The 20,002-nt window shown below is 42.5% G+C and overlaps 1 protein-coding gene across 1 annotated transcript in view; it reads left to right on the top strand.

Annotated features, from left to right (window-relative positions):
* The window catches only part of AKR1D1 (aldo-keto reductase family 1 member D1), a 34,975-nt gene extending 15,276 nt beyond the window's left edge, over positions 1-19,699 (top strand). Inside the window, exons 3-10 of the mRNA XM_055712043.1 lie at positions 1,478-1,645; positions 6,071-6,187; positions 10,125-10,202; positions 12,419-12,541; positions 14,255-14,364; positions 14,840-15,005; positions 15,790-15,872; positions 19,531-19,699. Of these exons, the coding sequence (XP_055568018.1) occupies positions 1,478-1,645; positions 6,071-6,187; positions 10,125-10,202; positions 12,419-12,541; positions 14,255-14,364; positions 14,840-15,005; positions 15,790-15,872; positions 19,531-19,573 (888 nt within the window). The 3' untranslated portion in view covers positions 19,574-19,699. The remainder of the gene's footprint in view (positions 1-1,477; positions 1,646-6,070; positions 6,188-10,124; positions 10,203-12,418; positions 12,542-14,254; positions 14,365-14,839; positions 15,006-15,789; positions 15,873-19,530) is intronic.
* Positions 19,700-20,002: the final 303 nt, after the last annotated feature.

The raw sequence follows: 20,002 nt of genomic DNA, 5'->3' as shown, positions 1-20,002 counted from the left end.
CAGCCCTGGGACTGAAAGGCAGATTGACCCCCACGTATCTTCAGCAGTCCTTCATAGTTCTTTCTTTCATGAATGTGGAAGAGCAGTCCAGTGTCCTTAGTCACTGCAGCATCCTATGGCAGCTATGGGTTTCACATCTAGTTCAGCAGGTGGTGGAAAAGCAGCTGCTTGCTTTATGGCAAAGTCCTGGAGAGCCAAACCAGTGGCTGCTGTAAAAGGGCAGCTTGGAAGGAGGGGAGGGAGACCGATTGCTGTGGTCCTTCCCAACAGCACCTACTGCCAGTCCTGCTTCATGTATTTCCTTAGCATCAGTAAAACCAACAAATCTGACATCCTCTCTTCATACGCTGTCTCATTTCCAGATTTCTCTGGCATCTGTTTTCTTTATAGGAGAAGCAGTCTTGGCCCTTCACTCAGAGGTAGCAAAATCCATCTCTTGGCATTTGCTGCTGACAGCAGCACAGCAGAACAGGTTGACTCACCCTGTTTCAGTTTTCCTTTAAGTGAATCAGATGTCTCTGTCACAGCAGAGCAATGCCTATGAAAAGGGTGGAAGAATAGTGCTGCCATGTGTCACTGAGAGCCCTTGACCACCACCACTTTGAGCTGCCCTGTCATTCTACAAAGTGTGGCAAGAATAAGATGTTTTCAGTACAATTTCAGTGACCAGTCTTCTGCTTTTTTGCTTGTTTTGGCCTAACTGTATTTTGCTTGCCACCTTGGCTGATAGAAAATATGACTGTTCTTGAAAAAACAAGCTTACTCTGAATTTCAGCAAAGATGAGTAAACAAATGCGGCACACAGCACAAAAATGCCACTTGGACTTATTAAAAGGTTCCTTGGGTTCATCTTAAACTGAAGCAGGAAGACGTATGTAAATATACACTAAAGCATCTACTAGTTCTTAGTCACACGGTAAAGCAACTGTCCCAAACTGACCATACCATTAGACAGTCCTGAGCTATCACACTTTGGATTGTGATACCCTCAACGGGAAGTTGATTTGAGGAGAAAGAAGTCAAAACCAAATTCCTGCTCTGCTGAAAGCTTTACTGAGACATAAGGTATTCAAACAGCCTCTGACCAGGCGGGTGGTTGACCAGCTGTGCTCAGCTGAAAGCCCTCTTCCACCCAAGTGAGGGACTTGCTCTCCAGATAAGAAATTCTGAAATAATTTGCCTATCAAAGACATTCAGTTATACTTTCCAAGAACTCTAGTACTCTCTCTTTCCCAGACATACAGTGAATATTTTGCATCGCTCCTTTTTCCACTGTAATTCCGCATTCACGACAGTTTTGAATAAAAGTGCACCACCACATTTTTCTTCAGAAATTGCAACACAGGTGTCTGGGGAGGTAAGGGATGGTTAGGCTGGATGAACTCCAGCATGAACCTTATGCATATCTCAGGGACTCTATAGCATTGCAGGAGAGGTGAGCAGGAGGCTGAAACTGTGTTTATTCTTCTCCCATTAGACTCCCAAAGGTTCCTGTTTGGAGTCGGTGAAGATTGCCATTGATACTGGCTACCGCCATATTGATGGTGCCTTTGTCTACTACAACGAGCATGAAGTGGGACAAGCCATCCAGGAGAAGATTGCTGAAGGCAGGATCAAGCGAGAAGACATTTTTTACTGTGGCAAGGTGAGAAGCTGCACTTAGATTATTCACGCTAAATCCAGGATTTCTGTGAATGGGCTTTCTTAAGAATGTCAGTGGTCAACACCTAGCATGCTTCCAGACCCAACATCCTTTATTTTTCTTTCCTAGCATTACCATAATGCTGCGGAGCTTTATAAGCACTAGATTTGCTGTTAAGTGCAGGAAATCACTGTTGTTCTCAGTTTAAAGCTCTGTTAGCAATGGAAACCACACAACATCCATTCTGCTTAGTATTGTAGGTACCTGCAAGTTTAGACATTGCTACACTCAGTGGTGCTGCTTAAGCTGTTACAGTTGCACGTGTTGTGCTAGCACACATATTTGTATAGTCACACACTGAACCTAACCTAGACAATGATCCTGCAACTGAATTATTTTCTGTTAGAACCCATACAGGTTTGCTGTGAGATTGCACAATGAAAGGGGTGGGAGCAAGCACGTGCATGCAAGTGTCTGTGTACAGGAGAACATCAAGTGCTTAGGTTGGTACTACTGACAGAAAATTACTCATCAAGCTACACCCTTAGTTAGTGTATCACTTGTCATTAAAAAGTTCTTATGATGATGAATCAGCTTGGAGAGAAGATGTCATCACGTCTCTACTTTAGAGCAACAAGGCCAGAGTAATGCATGAGCTAGCTAATGCTTTAAAGTCTTAGCTGTGAAAGCTGATTCCTCTCCTGGAAAAATGAAATCCCTTGTCCAATTCCAATAAAGTGTCTGACAAAAGCTGTTACAACTATGATGGCTGTATCCCAGGTATGAGAGAGAAAGCTCATTGCACATGGCAGAATAAAGATCAAATGGCCCCAGAAAATTCATGATGCCTGTCTAATTTATGGAGTTTATGACCTCGTTCCCCTTCCTGCAGTGCTTCTTTGAAGATGTCAGCCTAATACTTTCCGTTTCTCCTTTCTCTAGTAAGATGTAATCCACAAAAGTTACTCAACAGCCTTGGAAATAAATACCATGGTTCCTAGAGTAACATCCTATGGGATAAGAGACATATTTTACTGTGAGCAATTTAGTTAAGCTCTATAATCTGGGAAATTAAGCTTCAGATTGGGTAGTTTGCAGATCAAACGGATTTTCAGCAGCTATCAAAGTACAGCCATTTCCAGTCTGTAAGGTATGCAACTCTTTTCCAAGTACCCTGCTTGTTCTACTGGTAACAAGCTTGCCATCCAGAGAAATGCTTCATGTCCTCAAATCTTCCACCTTTATCAGGGTAGTCTCTCAGTCTCTCATATGCAAAATATGTTTGGATCAGTCAAAATATTTGGTTTCAATTGTTTTACAGTTTCATTACTGCAAATTACCAGTAATATTTCAAATCAAAACCACAAAGTTTTGCCAAAAGGTTAGAATGAGATGTCCTAACAACGCTGAGTCTTTTCACGTTCCCAACTGCTTCCCCTGAAGTTTATTTTCCCATATAAAACCTTAGGTTCTGTAAAAGCGCGTCTCTTGGCAGATTTTCCAAACTCACTTTATTTATTAAACCTTTCTATATTCAGTTGTCTGATCTAATCGCTGGATGATCTGCCTAGTTAATAATCACTACTTAAACACTGAGCCATCTGTGAAACTGCATTTGATTTCTTGATTGTAAGTTCAGTTGTTCCCTAAACTGCAGATCCCACCGGCTACAGGGCTGCAACACACAGTACCATGGAGCACCGTGGTTCCAGCCTGCCTTGTGACTGTGAGATAGGATAAGTGTGAATTTATCTTTTGGTTGTGTCCTGTTTGTGCTTGACAAAATTTCAGGTGCCCAGAGTGATAGGTCATTACAGTATCTCTGTAGTCTTTAAAGAATTCAAAGGCAGAAGTGGCAAATAGTCTGCAACCAATTCAATCTGTCACAGTCCAGGATTTTCACAGGTTTCACTGAGTATTTTCACAGAAGCTCTGAACTTCCCAGGAGGAGCGAGACTGGATGTCCTTTGCTTTATGAACTTAGGTGTCTTTAGCTTTATGTACCTCACAAACTTATGTATCTTATGAACTTCAGGCAAATATCAAGCCACTGGTAAGGAGCTGACTGATAGGAATTGCTGCATCTTCTGGAAAACATGGTAGATACAGTAGACCATTCTTGGAAGCGGTCTGTATAACGAAAGTTGGTTTTGTTTTGAGCCACGCTGACATCAGAAGTACTGGAAATTCCCGAGACCCTTCAGACTCAAAACCCTCATGCAGATCTTTCCTTAAAGATGATACAAACCAAAGGCCGGTCGGTCAGGAGGGACTAACAAGAACAGCCCCGCTGAGTGGCAGTGTTACTAGAAAAGCAACTTGGTGCAGTCGGGCTGCATCTGCCAGTTGAAATCATCAGCACTTGCACTTGGCTCTTGCTGCTGGCTGGCTGATCAGGCAGAGCAGCTCAGCATCCAGAAATTTTAGAGGTTTTATATCAACTGCCAACATCTCACTTGGCTTATATAGCAAGACCTTTTTGGTCTCCTCTTTCATCCCAGGATATTTCTTTCATTAAACTAGAAGTAACATTTCCAGGAAATGTGGTGTCCTGAAATGCCAAAGCCAGCTGGCAACTTTGACTGCTCAAATGTCTGCATGGGTTCTACTTAGGCAGATAATACAATAACTTGTACAAATCATGAAAACAGTTATGAAACTTAAGTTTCCATGGCATCTATGTATTAACATAGTACAAAAGTTTGCTATTTCTAAAGACTGTTTCTTTAGAGCCTCTGCAGTTTTTTAAAGTAAAGTATACTCACTGGCAAGTACTGAGCTCAATAGCACTGGGCTAGAAAGGGCACTTGGAAAAACTGCTTCTAAACTATCAACATAACTCAGGCTACTAAATTTCTAAAACACAGTAACAAAACAAACTAGAAGAAAGGGTATACAGATTCATTTCCTTACCTGTATTTAATTTCATCTCATTTTACATGTAAAATACTTAAAAGAAACACCAGACCACAGGCTTTCAGGAAATCCAGTGGAACAGCCTGAAACTCTGAGAGCAGAACCTTGGTCCCTTTACTGTAGTATACCTTCAGCCTGTGTAACAACCATCTAGTGATCATAAAACTCTTCATGCCTTGCAACATACAGCTGGGGAAGGCCTAGTATGAATTTCCAGATGGCAAAGCCTGTTTTGGTTTGTCAGGTTAGGGCAGGGTCAGATGTGCTGCTCTCAGTGCAAGTGAACTTAATGGGTCCTTGCCTCTGCTGGCAAAACTGAGTAGACAGTTATTATTCCCCAGGAAAACAATAATCTGGTTTAAAAATGCCAAACATCTGAAATACTTTAAAACTTACCCAGGCTATGTGCTTTGACACCTATAATCATTATCCTCTGAAAATGGTAATTCAAGTGTTTTGTGTCTTAAGAACGAATTCACTCTATACCTTGGCATGCGCTGACTGCCAGCTTTGTTGGCAGAACTGGCTAGACAATGACCATACCAACAAACAGCAGGTTTTCCCAGCCAATAAAGGTGCCAAAAACCTCAACATGGCTCCACATGTCAGTTTTGCACATTGAAAAAAGAAGATAAAATAATACAGCTTATTGCGTGCAAACAAATGGTGTTTTAAACCTTCTACTGTGTATTAATTCTGGGTTTTGTCAATTCTAACTGCAGCAATCAGTTTACAGAGAGTCCTTGGTTACTAATTACCATGCTATGGTTTTATTCTTGCTAGAGATTTGCATCAGCAGAGTTCAGTTAGAGATAGTACTGAAAGCTAATCAACTCAGCACACTCCATAGCAACCTCAGGGCATAGCCCACAAGGAAGCAGTTGTGATTAAAGCGGCTGAAAAGGCTGCACTTTAACTAGTCACACCTGCACTACAGTAACTAAACTATAATACATATTTCACTGAGGACTAGGGAGTAAATTAAAACTTCCCTAGGTCAGGCACCCACTCCAGCTCCATGACCACAGGAGAAAACAGAAAGATTCTTTATGCTGGGTGGTTGGTTGCTCAATAGCTAACCCACACCATCCCAGCTTCTGCCTTCAAGCATAAAACCGACCACAGATTTCTTGTGGGAACAAAGTTTTCCAGTGAAAGCATATGCTTGGAAAACTCAGAAAACAAAAAGCATCTGCCTAAGCTCATTGAGCAGAAGTTTGCAATATCTCGACTCGGAAGAACCTGTGTTGTAATAAACAAATATATATTGCCATTACTGGGTTGGCACTGCAGTCCTGGGCAAAGAGTCCATCTTAACCTCTACATCTGCCTCTGGAAGAGGACAGAATAAGGCCCCTCACCTTTGTCCCGCAGTGATGTAGATCACAATGTCTTTGCACTGTGTACAAAGGGCTCTGTCAGAAGGGAAGTGTTGGTTGGGGGTGTGTGTCAGCTGCAGGATGCATATGTTCCTCCTGGCACCCAGAAAAGAACTTGTGTTTGCCTCCCCAGCTGTGGAATACCTGCCACCCCCCAGAGCTGGTGCGTCCCACACTGGAGAAAACCCTGAAGATCCTGCAGCTGGACTACGTTGACCTCTACATTATTGAGCTGCCAATGGCTTTCAAGGTAAAAGGAAAAATTGCCTGAAAAATGCATGATTGGCTTGAACCAAGGTCTCCATCTAACATCTTACTTGCAGCTTCCAGTTCACGTTGAAAATACCACATTGGCCAGATAGTGTTTGATATATATTACACTCATACATTTCTGTGCACTACCCATGCAAAGAGAGGCTGATGTTTCTTCATACTGCTGGCTCTGAGCGACTTGTAGCCAAAATCATTGAATGCAAGGAGCTCACATCAGAGTTGCATGCCTCCCTTAAAAGTCCCTAAACTTTCTGGCTTCACACCCATTTGTACCTTACTTTACAATTTTCCTCTGCAAGTATATGATATAAAGGCAAATTTAATAATACTGAATTAGAAGAATGAGATTCAAAAAGTATAAGTGGGTTTGAACCCATTAAATCCTTTTTCTTAGAGAGAACAGGGTCAGGCAAGTAGCTGGCTAACTACGTCTGAGGGATGTCTAAGCTCCAAACTGGCCTCTTTTTGCAAGGAAGGTAGTTCTCTGATTACTAAAATTGTATTTTGCTATAGACTCCAAACTGCCAAAAGCATCAGATAGGAAACAATTTACCAATGAAGCAATCACCTTAGACCTGTGGTTCCTTTTTTCCTCCGACAAAGCCATATCCCATTAAGACCTGTATAGGAGTAACTAGACTCCGATATTAAAACTTTATTTATATGGTCCCATGTATGGAATCCTTTTGGGTGCATTTTTAAAAATTTCCCACCACTTGCAATTTCCTGTTTCCCTTTGCTTGTGTTTGTATTCTCTAGTAGTTCATTCTCCCACATAGTGAAGGTCATTGTCTCACAATACAAAGATATAGACAGCTGGCTTTAAAGTAATGTACATCTGACTCCCTGAGGCCTGTATCAACAATCTGAGTTGTTAAAGGAGTAGCAGTCCTAGAGATTCATTCAAGTCCCCCATGAGAGGAGAGAGAAAAAAGTTGCTTTCCGCCTGAAAAATATACATTTTCCTGTGCCAAATACTAAAGGAAAAACCCGCACCCTTTTGCAGTGGTGACTGGTTTCCTCTTTGCTTCCTCTCTCACAAGTGCACCCATCCCACATGTGATGCTTGCCTTTGGTGAGGGGCATGCAGGTGTAGTACTAAAAAACTTCTATTCTGCCCTAATCTGCAAACATTGGTGCTTTCCTATCTCCCCAAAAGCCTTCTTAGCAATAGTAGTCTTTGCTTAAAACCAGTAAAGTACTTGAGACAAAACTTACAGCCCACTCTGAAACCAGTAAGAAACATGCCCCTGCAGAGCCCAGCAGTGCAAACTGCTATAGGGGCTTTTAGGAGGAGTAACCTGGATTTTGGAGAGCACCACTCGGAGGAGGAAAGCCTCACCATGCCTGCACTTTTAGGTGGCCGAGAATGATTGGAGTAGTCAAGAATAATGTCTGGAGTGACATTTTTCACTGACCTGTCAACATTAACTTGCACCTCCCTGGTTTTTTCCCCTCACAGAGATTCCCCATTCAGGACTTCTGTCCTTCCTCCCTTTAGCCCAGAGGTGGAGCTCAGCCCCTCTACCCTAGCAAGGCAGACGACCAGCAGGAACAGGTCTCCTGCAGGCTACCAAAAGCTCTCTGCCTGAGGAGCTTATACCCACTGGAAGGTTTTCTAGGGGGCTCTGCTAAGATGACTGATCTATCAGTGAGCAGGTACCTGTGCACAAAATGATCTCCAAATCTCTCCCACTACATTGCCTTACCTAGCAGGAAAGCAGGTATTTTAGCCCTACACTGAGCAAGTCTCATCCAAGTATCTTCTTGTCATTTTAAAAGACTAAATCAAAACAGACCATTGGCCTCACTATTTGACTTACTATTGCTTTCTGTTTATAAAATAGACATTCACAAGCTGTTAAAATTGCTCTTTCAAGAAAGCCTGCTTGTCAAAGTCTTCTTTTTTGTGAAAAGCGATAGAATGTGCAGACGTTTCTTCCTGCATCTGTGTTGACGAGGAAATTATTATAATGGGCGCAGTGCTTTTCCTATCAGTAGTTACCAACTGCTGTGTTTTAAATATGCAAGTTGTCTGGTAGCTTTTGGAATACCTCCATACTTTGAAATGACATGCTATGATGTGATCCCTGCATAGTGACAGTGACTGTACAGTGCTAGTGCTGTCCCACTTACTTCAGTGCTCATACGGCAGCATGGTAAGAAGCCACCTTGCATTCAGTCTAAGGTGTGTGGCTGACTGCAAGAGAAAACCACAGCATTTGTGGGAGTGACTGGTGTGGTATAGTCTGTAAGAACCAAAAACTAAAAAACGAGACTAACTTCTGAAAGATGTTTGCAAAGACCCAGTAACCACCATCTCGTCACCATCAAAACACTACCGTTCTTTCAGCACTGTATCCACCTGCAGGCAATTCTTCCATTCAGGAAGAATTGCTTAAAGGGAGAGCCTGGCCGAGAAGGTATTGCCTGGAGATTGTTGAGCAGTGACAACCGTGCTCCGACACCTTGTGTAGTTCCCTGGAGGCAGGAGGATTGATCCTTGTGCGAATCCACAATAGCTGGCACCACTTATCTTAGGATAAGTTTACCTTCAAGCATCGTTCATTCTGACTTTCTCCACTTTCTGGAACATGAGCAATAGAGGGAAGCAGGGGAATGATAAGTTAGCTAATGTAATAGCCATTTATTGACTACTATATAATGTTGAACAGAAGTTAATGAATAAGAAGTGGAATAGAGTAAGAAGGTCTTCAAGTAAGATGAATTCAGACTCATCCCCTGAACTCAAAGACATCCAGCTGCTATGCATTGAGCTTACAGTCCTTGAAGAGTCTGGAACGTCATGAGGATTAATGGTTTGTTCCAAAATATCATGGGGCAGTTTTGTAAATAGGGCTTTGCTTCAAGTTATGATGGCAAACAGCTTGCCTTCTAATAGAAAAAATTATATAAGAATGTACGCAACAGCCACCTACCTCCTTCTAGTCAAGAATTATTATTTTTTTTCAGGGGCAACAAGTCATCTTTGTTGAATTCATTGAGGAAAATGAGCACATTTGGAGGAGACAGGCTTTTGCCTGTAACTTAGACCCTGGCCTCTGAAATCTGAGGCTGTATTTTCCTTAGGCTCACTTTTCCCCCATGAAATGCCTTGAATTTGAACTTGATTGAATTGGGAGGCACCAGTTACTGATCATATTAGTCACAGCTGCATGTTCCCAAGGAATTACCATGGTAACATCTTGTACTCACGCCTTTGAAATGTAGCAGCTTGCAGTCAGATCAAGTGTCAAACATCACTGAAGCATTTTTATGAAGATAAGTGAAATTGCAATCAGACATGAGGGTGGGAAGTGTTAATGCATTACTTGCAACAGCAGTGAAATGACCAGCAAATAAGAGAAAGCCGTGCTCATGAGATATCAGCTCATAACTCATTTCTGAAGTCTTGTTTGTGGGGTATAGAGAGAGGAAGAAAGTTCCTAGTGCCTAAAGAAAGGTGGGTAATGCACTTAGAGAGGTTCATGGCCTGTACTATAGCTATGCACATAGCCCTTTACCACTAGTAAATTGTTCTTGTAAATAGTCCCTCCAATTGTTGGGAGTAAAACTGAGCTGGTACTCTTCCCAGGTGCTTAGGTCACAAGCAGTATCAAGGGAAGGGCTGGGAAGAAAGGAAAGAAGTAGTAGTAAAGTATGCAGGTTTGGTACTGTAACCCAGCCCTTTGGAAGGAGACTAATCCTTCGGATGCCATAGTGTAAAAGTCAGAAGTTCACCGAAAATTGAGGCCATCTGTGAACTCCTGAGTGCACACTATGTGACAACACTGAGTGTTTCAGAAAGCTTGATTGTTTTTTTGTTTGGTAGTAGAAACAGTCTTGGAAAAAATCTTTGCTCTGAGGAGTGATAATGTGTCTTTAAAGCACAAAAGTGTGGTTTTGCTTTTCAGCCTGGAGATGCCATCTACCCTAAAGATGAAAATGGGAAAATTATCTACCATGAGACAGACTTATGTGCCACCTGGGAGGTAAGAAAGCACAACATCCATCCACACATGCTCTTAAACCCACACATCCTCATTCTCAGTTTTACTTGTGGCCTTTGTAAACAGAGCTGAGGCACACTGACGAGGCAAATGACTCAAATTCTACTAGCTCCATGGATAAATCTTACTTCTGTCCCTAAGAATGTTGCTTCTTGCCATCACTTAATTATTTTTATAACAAAATGAAACATTGCTGAAGTGTCTGACATCCACATTCCTTCTTTCAGAGTGCACTCTATATTTGGTAGTTGAGGTATCTGTAGGTTTTACCAAGCCCTCCTCTTTATCAGTTCATTACAGAAGGAGAAAGTTGGAGCCCTAAGTGACTGGATCCTCCTAAAAAAAGCAGGGTAAAAAAGGAAGCTTTTCACCTTAAAAAAAAAAAAATCACCACAATTTGTCCTAAAGCTCACCATAAAAAACTACACAAAAAACAGCAAAACCATTGCCATCAGAACAAATTCATTCAAATTTAATTATCAGATGAGAACACAAGGTATTTCTGCTAAGACGACTTGGAGGAAAGTAGCATTTGTCTGAGAGATGGCATCCTAGGTTTTTTTGCGATCACTCTAGTCCTTTAGCCAGGTGTCTCCTTAAGCCTACTGCCACTTGGCTTCAGGATCTCAGGTGAAGCCACATGTGTGTGATTAGCAATCTCTTCACATTCCTGCCTCTCAAAGCCTTGGACACTCTAAGTCATGGCCAAAATTGGTCAGCTCTCCTTCTGCACCAGGTCTGCTGCAGAAGCATCACTAATGCATCCCAGTTCACACCAAGGGAAATAACATGGGCTACTACATGCTCCACTTCAGCTTGCACTGTCCAGAGCCGGGTAATCACATCCCAGTTTAGCTTTACTCTAGGTGCAGCAGAGAGAGGTGGAGGACGGGTGAAACTCTTGAGTGAAAGTTCAGAATGGGAGAGAGTCTGGGCAGGTTTGGGCTTTCCCCTGGCAGCTGAGCCATCCAGGCTGGGTCTGAGGGGGAACGGGGGCTTCCACGTCAGCTGTTAACCCTTGTCTTGGGCTGGTACTGTTCATTCCTGTTTCACAGGCTAGTTGCTCAAACATTAAGAGCAACAGCTGTCCAAACACCGTTACGGTTTTATCTTCAAGCTGGTGCTTATTGTAAAGGGTATGTTGTAGCAGGCTACTCTCTTCAGCTAGTAAGCCAAGAGAAAAAATAGGTGATGGTGAGTGCCTGCAAATAGTAACATCAGTCTAAAAAAACTGGCTAAACTCAATCCAGATAATTTCACCCTCTCCGTATGGTGCTAGCAGACAAAAACGGCTTCACATGATTATATTTGCTGACTTGTCACTGAGTGATACAAAGCATACGAGGCCAACTAGAGGTCATAATACATGGTGCCTCTTACCTCCCTGCTTTCAGCTCCTGTGAGACAGAAAGAAATAACAAAACATGCAGGAGGGGCATCCAGCTCCACAGTGGGGTCTGCTCTGCCTCAAACAGGCACTGAATCATTTGGGTGCAGTTTCTGGGAGGAGAGGGGAGTACCACAGGAAAGGACCCTTTTTTCCCCCTTAACATCCTAGCAGATGAAGCTAATGAAGACCATGGCATGTATTCATATCCTGTATTCATAAGGCTTGCTCAGCTATTAGAGTTTGTCTGAAGTACAGAATACCTAGAATTCCTCTCCCCTCCCTATTTTTTCTACTTTATACTGTACTGAAGCTTTCTGTGCTGGTTTTGTCATGTGCCTTGTGAGATATGCAGGGGATTTCACTGGATAGAGACTTCATATAAATGCTGTTGCAGAAATAAAAGGAATAAATTGACTTATCAGGAAAGCAATCTGTTTTGTTCACTCTCCTTTCTCCAGCTTTTGAGGCTGCACTAAAGCAGCATAAGGTAAAGAAAGCTCTTTGAAAGCAGATGTCTGGCACTTAAGTATCTGTATCTTAGATTAATCTTTCTGCTCCCCAGACAATTTCTATCCTCATAGGAGGTATAAAACATAAGGGTTTGGTCTGGAAAGCAGATCCACACAGGAATGGAGTTTAGAATAGCAGGACAGCACCAGCCCTCATGCTGAGAGAGCTGTCCATTCTGCTGCAGCAAAGGTTTTTCTGCAGTCTCAAGAAAAGTCCATCTTCTACCTACTTTTAAAATGCATGCTCCAAGGAATCAAGCCAACATGTGGGACTCCACTGATTTTTGCTTTCTTTGCAGGCAATGGAAGCATGTAAAGATGCAGGCTTGGCAAAGTCTATTGGAGTATCCAATTTCAACCGCAGGCAGCTGGAGATGATCCTGAACAAGCCAGGACTTAAGTACAAACCTGTCAGCAACCAGGTATGACTGCAGGCAGTGCCTGCCACATTGCCCCTGCCCTGTAGGGATTGCCATCGTGTGTGGAAAGGTGACGTACACTTTGCCACAGATGCTGCCTTCCATAATGTCATACTTCCATTTCTAGCTTGAAAATATTACTCATCCTATCTAGGCCAAAGATAAATATTTGAAGGTGCTGGAACAATTGCTCTCCTCAGTTCTTGCTCCAGGGCTATAAAACTAGTGCCTCTGTGCCAAAGCTCCATAACAAGGTTGAATGCTGAGTCAATTCAGATCTTAAGTCTCTGCCATGTACCTTAAAGTCCAAAAAATTCCCAAGACAATCCATTCAGAGTTAGCCAGTTCTCAGTGAAGCCACGTCTACCTCAGCTGACACCAAAACAACACTAAGTATCAGAGATCCTGAGTCACTCTAAGCTCCAAGTCTGAAAGCCATGAGAAGTAACTCCTAGATTTCCTGTACTTGCTCTCCCGTGCCTTTCCTATAAGATGTCAGTAAGAGTTAGAGAAAAACTTAAATTACAGAGGAGACCCTACTAAGCAGCCAACTTGAGCTGAGCAAGCCTGTGAAGATGATAGGCATGTCTGAGTTAAATTACAGCAGCAGAGCTCAGAGAAGGCAGTAAGCGGCAGTGACCCATCTGAATGCCCAGTACTTTGACTCTGGCATTTGGCAGGTCTCTGCATTTCCTCGAAATCACTGGGAAGCTCTTCTAATTCATCTGGCACAAACAGTTATCCATGTTAGCAATATCAGAGAAGAGGCCAGAGACCAACTGGGACCAGCTTCCCACCCTCAGCGCCTGGCCTGGAGGGCTGGGGTTGACATGGAGCAGGGCAGGGAACCTGGCCATCACCTTCAGTTCAGTCTCTGGCCTGCAGGGAAAGGCAGCCTATGAGGGGAGGAAATTCCAGCACCCTTCACTGGGTATTAATATGCCCAGTGGGCGCAAAATGCAATTGCTGTTTCTGGCATGCCTTTATGACTGCCCTGAGCATTGCTGCTGCTTCCTGGGGTTGAGGAAAACCAGGCAAAAGATTAAGCCCAGCTTTGGGCAGCTAGCCAGCAGACATAGATGTGCCAGCTAGCTTCAGACTGCCTGCAAACAGTGGTTACTCTGTCACCTTGTAGACATCCCTTTCCCAGAGACTAAGAATGCAGCCAGAAAATCCCTGCCTGTAAGGGAACAGTATTTGCAATGTGGGAGGGCAGAGCTTCCAACAAGGTCATCATAAGCATCCTGGGGATGTCTCACCTTTTGCATATCTCCCTCTCACCTTTTTATCTGGGGCAGCTTATGCCAACACTTCCCCTAATAACAACATCAGATTAGTCACCCTGAATGCAAGAGGCAGAGAAATGAAGATCTGACCCAGATGAGATGGGTTGCCTTCTCAGCCTACTTCTCTAGTGAGCTTCCCTCCCCCCTCCTCATTGCCAGCTTTCCACTGGGGGCCAATAACAATTCCCTGCAGACAAATTGTAGTCATGGCTATTGATCTGCTGTCCACAAAAGAAAAAAAAAAAAAATCCATCACCCAGCAATGTGCAATTAGAACAGTAACCACAAACTGAGTTTCCCTATTCTTTAACTTACCTGTATCTTTTCCTGAAAGTACCACTTGGTCTGTAGCTCTCACAAATATGGGGACACCATCTGCTTCTATATCTGGCCCTGTTGGTTAATTATTCTTTCTGCATTACTCATGTAGGTCGAATGCCATCCCTATTTTACCCAACCAAAACTCTTGGAGTTTTGCAGACAACACAACATTGTTATTGTTGGGTACAGCCCATTGGGAACCTCAAGAGATGAAACATGGTAAGTCCCCATGTTACTTTCTAATCAAAGGACAATATCCATGAACAGTATAATAGCTCTTCACAGCTGCATCTCTGTGCAAAATACTTTTGTCCCCATTTTCAAAGTAGTTTTGAACTTCAATGTCTAAATATTCTGTTGTGAATGTAAACTTGCAATGCTCCTGCCGCACGCTGTCATCAAAAAATGCCAGGTTTCTGTATAGGAGGTTGCTTTAGTTCCCCTCTGACAGAAAGCAAGTGTCTGTAACTGGGAATGTCAAGGAAGTAAGGAAGTAAAAACTAAGACAACATTAGGACATCGCATAGGAAGTTGCCACTGACAGCCCACCAACTTAACTGCCAAAGCTTTTCTCCCATCTTTCACGCTGCTTGTCAAAAAGGTGCAGTATTCTGTCCACAAACAAGTAGATTACTATGTTCTGACATGGAAGATTAGGGGGTTTTGATTTTCTTTCTTTCCAATTTTCTTCCAGGGTAAACGTGTCCTCCCCTCCTTTACTGAAGGATCCTGTGCTGAATGCCATTGGCAAGAAGTACAACAAGACAGCTGCACAGGTTGCTTTACGTTTCAGCATCCAGAGAGGGGTAGTGGTCATCCCAAAAAGTTTCAATCCACAACGCATCAGAGAGAATTTCCAGGTAAGTTTGTACTCCAATGGTGCATGGATAAATCCACTTACATTGGCTTAGCCCTTATAGAAGGTTATTTTCCCATTTCTTTCTGTAGACATAAGGCTTGGCCAACGTCAAGCTTTGCTGTATTTTATGGTTTTTGTGCCCATCACTTAATGGTATCATAATGTGACATTAGTAGAGCAAAGTAGACTAAATTTTGGTGTCTTTTAATCCTCCGAAACAGATAAAGTTTCAGGTGGTGGTATATCCCAGAACACCAGTTGTTGCAGTAAGCAGCACAAGCAAAATGAAGCAATTCAGTAGGTCAGCATCCCAAGGTTGCTGGCTGTAGGTGTTCAGGAACGACTGACCTGTTCTGCTCAGTCTTCAGATATAGGGCAGCTTTATCAGGGAAGGGTTGCTGCCTACAGGTGTGCCAGAAAGGCTCATAATAACCACACCACCAGAGATCATCTGGCTTGCCCACTAACACCAAAATAAGATGAAGAATTTGTTCCCATGTCCCTTGCAGCAATGAGTACCCGCACTGCTCCCTGCTTTCCCTGCCAATGTATTCCTTTCAAAGCTGGTGACCCAGTACTTGCCAGACTACCTTTCTCTTCTTGTGAAAGACTATAAGCAAATGTGACTGGACTTTTTCATGCCCTCAAGACTTTCCTACAAGTGCAAGCAAGTATGGTGAGGGACACAGGGGAAGGGGAGGGGATTGTAATTCTGAAACCTGGAACATATGAACATTGATTATGACATGAAACACTAACTTATTCCTAACATGTCCTTCCATTAGATCTTTGACTTCTGCCTCACTGAGAAAGAGATGAAAGAAATTGAAGCCCTGAACAAAAACGTTCGTTATGTGGAACTGTTAATGTAAGTCCAGGAGGAATACTAGATCCTCACAGAACATTCCTGTCTTTTCAGAGGATTTTAAAAAACCCAAACAAACACTTCCTTTTAATAGTAATTTTTGTATAAATCACCTTATTTTTAGATAAGGCTTAAATATGGGAGGTCTTTAATGCAGCCTGAATATGTTCCTGGACCTGTTGCAAAAATAAGCGTGCAATACTTGCTCACAGCTCAGATGTCAAAAGCCCACCGCGTAGAAAGTGACTGTGTCTGGTCATTCCACCTCTGCTCCATCTCCTTAAACACTTTCTGCTATGTGTTGTAGTGACAGCCTCAGCCACTGATGAGGTGTAGCATTGCCCCATCTAACAGTGCAGACAGAGCTAAAATTCAAATAGGAGCACTTTGTCTTCCCCCTCCTTCTCACCTTCATTTCCAGTGCTCAGCAAGTCGTGTTGCTGCTCGTGTACAATGGCTTACGGATTGTAAACCCGGTGTTTCCAGAGGCAGCTTGTCCTAAATTGCCACATGGAAGGCTGAGAATTAAGAACACTGCTACATGAAACCACAAGGCTGACTTAGGGAGAACTCTGCTCCTTTTTGCTTAATACTTTGTTCAGAGTATCAAGATTCACCTACCCAACTTCCTTATTAAAGAGGGTACATCTTAGTGACCACAAGCAGTCAGAAACTTTCTTTTGGCCTCTTCTTTGATGCTGTCAACTTCAGCAATATCCCTCTCCTGCTGTCATGTGAGTTGTACCTTCTTGCATGGAAAGCAGAAAACAATACAGCTTGTTTGACTGCTAGACCACTTCCTAATGATCTCCTCCGAGAACTAACAAGGCTTGATCTCTTACTTCTTGTGATCTAAAGCTTACCACCTAATGTACTTGTGCTTCATGGGAAGGCTACACTACCTCAGAAAACTCAGACTGACCCAACATCATCTTTTCCAGAGAAAGAGGCCATTTGTTTTTCCTTCAGCTCAATAGCACCTACAGTTTATGGCCAGACTTTATGCTTTCCCCTTTTCAGGGCACTCAATATGTAGCCAAATGCTAGAGATTTTTTCCATGCATTTCTCTTGTTACCTTGGATTATCTGTGTCTTGCCAAACTGTATCATGCTCAAGCACTAAAAATAATGAAAAGCAGGATAGCAGCATCAATAGCACTCTAAAACGTTGACAATTGCCCAAAAGATGGGGGGAAACATTGCAAAGGAGCAAATAAACCACTTACTGTGCTGCATAAATATGATAAGAAATATGAACTCAGTTAAAAACATCATAATGGGGCCCATCTTTCACATTTAAGCTCAGCCAGGTGCTCCGAGGCTTTAGTTTCTTAAAACTTAAAATAGCCTTCCATCAATTAGCAGCACTTAGTTCCAGAAGGCTTTCACATATGGCCCAAAAGATTCTTATATGTGTTTTGGTATTTGAAATTGTTTGCTTTTTCGTAGCTAAGTTGAGTTACAACATAATTTAAACTTTTAGTGAGTATATACACAAAATGTAACCTCAGTGCAAATGCAAGAGCCTTTTCCAGAAGCAAAGTTGAAGGCTGCAAACACTCACAGAAGAACTTTAAGCCATTAATCCAAAAACTAATAAATGAAATGCTTTGCTTTATTAGACTAAATTTGGTCACAGGAGGCCACTGAGGACAAGGAAAACAGAATGCATAGGATCAACATTGCCGGCTCTATTTTTCAAATGAGTGCCATGTTTCAGGAAAACGTTTAAATACAGTCTGACCTCAACTGTGAAAAATTCCTTCTCAGAAAAGTGATGTTGCCATGTAAGGAGCAGCTAAACATATATCTGCCTACTATGTGTTCTTGCACGGAGGTGTCTGGAATCGACACTGCAACAGATGAGTTACCAGCCTAAAGAGATTTCTTATTTTCAGATACATGTTGCTGGATGAAAAGTCAAACTATCATACAGAAATATTTTTGGTTAGTCAGTTTTGTGTAAAACCTTTAAGTGCTGTGATGCAAATGCCAGCAGGAATGGAAAACTCCAGCTTTCCTCTGGCTCTTCCAGTTATCATCTACCATGGGTACTTGTGTGCAGATCTCTTCTGATGTTATAAGCCCATACAAACAGGATATTGCAGAAGGAGTTGACAAGTTAAGCATCTGAGCAGAAAATTGAGGTTTTGTAAAAGTGAGAACTCCAGGAAATCTCAGTCTGAAATGGTTTCTTTTCCCCCTCAGAGAAGTCTGGTAGTGTTATGCTGGGCGAGTTTTTCATTAATCTGTCTGCTTGATTTATCTTGTCCTCCCAGTCTCTGCTATGGATATTCTTCCATACCAGTTATTCCAAGCTGCATAGACTCCTCTGAGTGAATCGTTTTCACTCAAAAGACTCAGACCTTCAAACATGTGAGATCTGATTAGCAAGCATGCTCCACAGATGGAAAGTAGATGACACTGGCAACTCAGATATTGTCAAATTATACTGAAATCAAACAAGCCAAAGTTTTGTGGCTTGGGTTTTTTTTCTGAACCAACTCAATGTTAATGTGTAAACACTTCAGTTTGGCTGAATATTGGAATGAAATGTTTTGGCACAACCAATTCAAAATATTTGATGCCTTCCAGTTAGTTACCTTCAATATTGTGAAATGTATCCTTCCCTTACTGGAATGATTCACAACTGGGATAAATGCCACTATTTGTTGTGCTCTGCTGTAAGGCAAGGCAGCCAGCTGCCATGGTGCACCTGAGAATGTTCTTCAGAAATTTTTGATTTTGCTAATGGAAAGTATCTGTCAAAGCAGGGCTTGTGGTTTAGCATCACTTCCTCAAACAACCAACAAAGCCCACAACAAAACACAACTACCTTTCTCTCAAGTCTGCCAATAATGAGCAAGTGGTGTTATTTTTTCACTTGCAGTTGACAACTGGGAATTTTCTCCTTGCCTTCTATAATGATCCTGGACCAGCATCTTCCCTGAGCATGCAGGTTTTTAGATGAAGCCTGAAGCATCGCTACCTTTGGTAGTATACAGCCATGAACATCCCTTTCTCCCCTGAACTGGGTCACCCTAAAGCTTCTTTGTAAATTCTCTGCCACTGGTGATATTAACCCAGTAGGACATCTATATCTAGGCTGAGCTAGATGACAGCCAGACCTAGTCTGGCTATGACAGCCACTTGGAGAAAGCACCAGACCAGACCCAGACATGTCAGCTCTAAGTACATAAGCCAAAGTAGTAGCATCTGGTGTCTCCACCTCTCCATCAATTTCTGATGGTCTTTGTAGACATCTGAACAAAGAAGTCTTCCTCTTCCACAATGTACATGTAGTGAAGCCATCCTCCTTCCCTAGAACACTCCTACTAGCTCAAGTTAAATCAACTGAGTTAAATAGCAAGAATAACAGAGATCCAAACTCTTGGCTTTTCCCAACTGTCCTCAAGGTATGCAGCCTGTAGGCCTGAAAAATGGTCCTTCACTGCCCTCTCCTTAAATGCACAGGTTTGCTTCCAGTTCTGCAGGGAAGATTATTCAGAGCAGACAGCTGCTGAATAAGCAGGAGAGCCTTCCATGAAGGCCATCTATATATTGCAAGGAAAAGATTTGCCAGGCACAGGTCAACTGCATCTGTGATGTGACATCCTGCTTCACCTGAAAAGCTCACTTGTTCAATCTGACCTATTCACAGGTGGCGTGATCATCCCGAGTATCCCTTCAACGACGAATACTGAGAACAAGGTGTGTCCGGGCAGGTTCCTCAGTGCTGTTAAGCTTCACTGAAAGAGACCTGACATTTGGGGTGCTTTGACTTCATGGGAGACTGTTCAAATCAGCATTAAAAAACATCAAGACATTTACTTCCTCTTGTCTTGTCAGTCTCTTATTGCTACGGAAAAGCAGATCTATTTAACCTGTTGAATCTCTGGTTTTGGCTTAGGAGGCTTTAACTCAGCATTGAAGCTTCAAAACCAACGGCTGATAAAACTGAAGAGTTCTTGTGGAAACAAGCCAAATAATCTTCACTCAATTGCACGTTCTTCAGATTTGAAACAAGAAGTTCTGCTTCAGTAGATGTGAAGCAATATCATTTTGTTTCACAGCTCAAGTGAAATTTAGTGGTGAACTAATCTGATTTGAGATGATAGATATATTCACTGCTT

Source organism: Falco cherrug, chromosome 5, assembly GCF_023634085.1.
Source record: "Falco cherrug isolate bFalChe1 chromosome 5, bFalChe1.pri, whole genome shotgun sequence".
Lineage (NCBI taxonomy): Eukaryota > Metazoa > Chordata > Aves > Falconiformes > Falconidae > Falco > Falco cherrug.
This window is presented reverse-complemented; position numbering and strand designations above follow the sequence as displayed.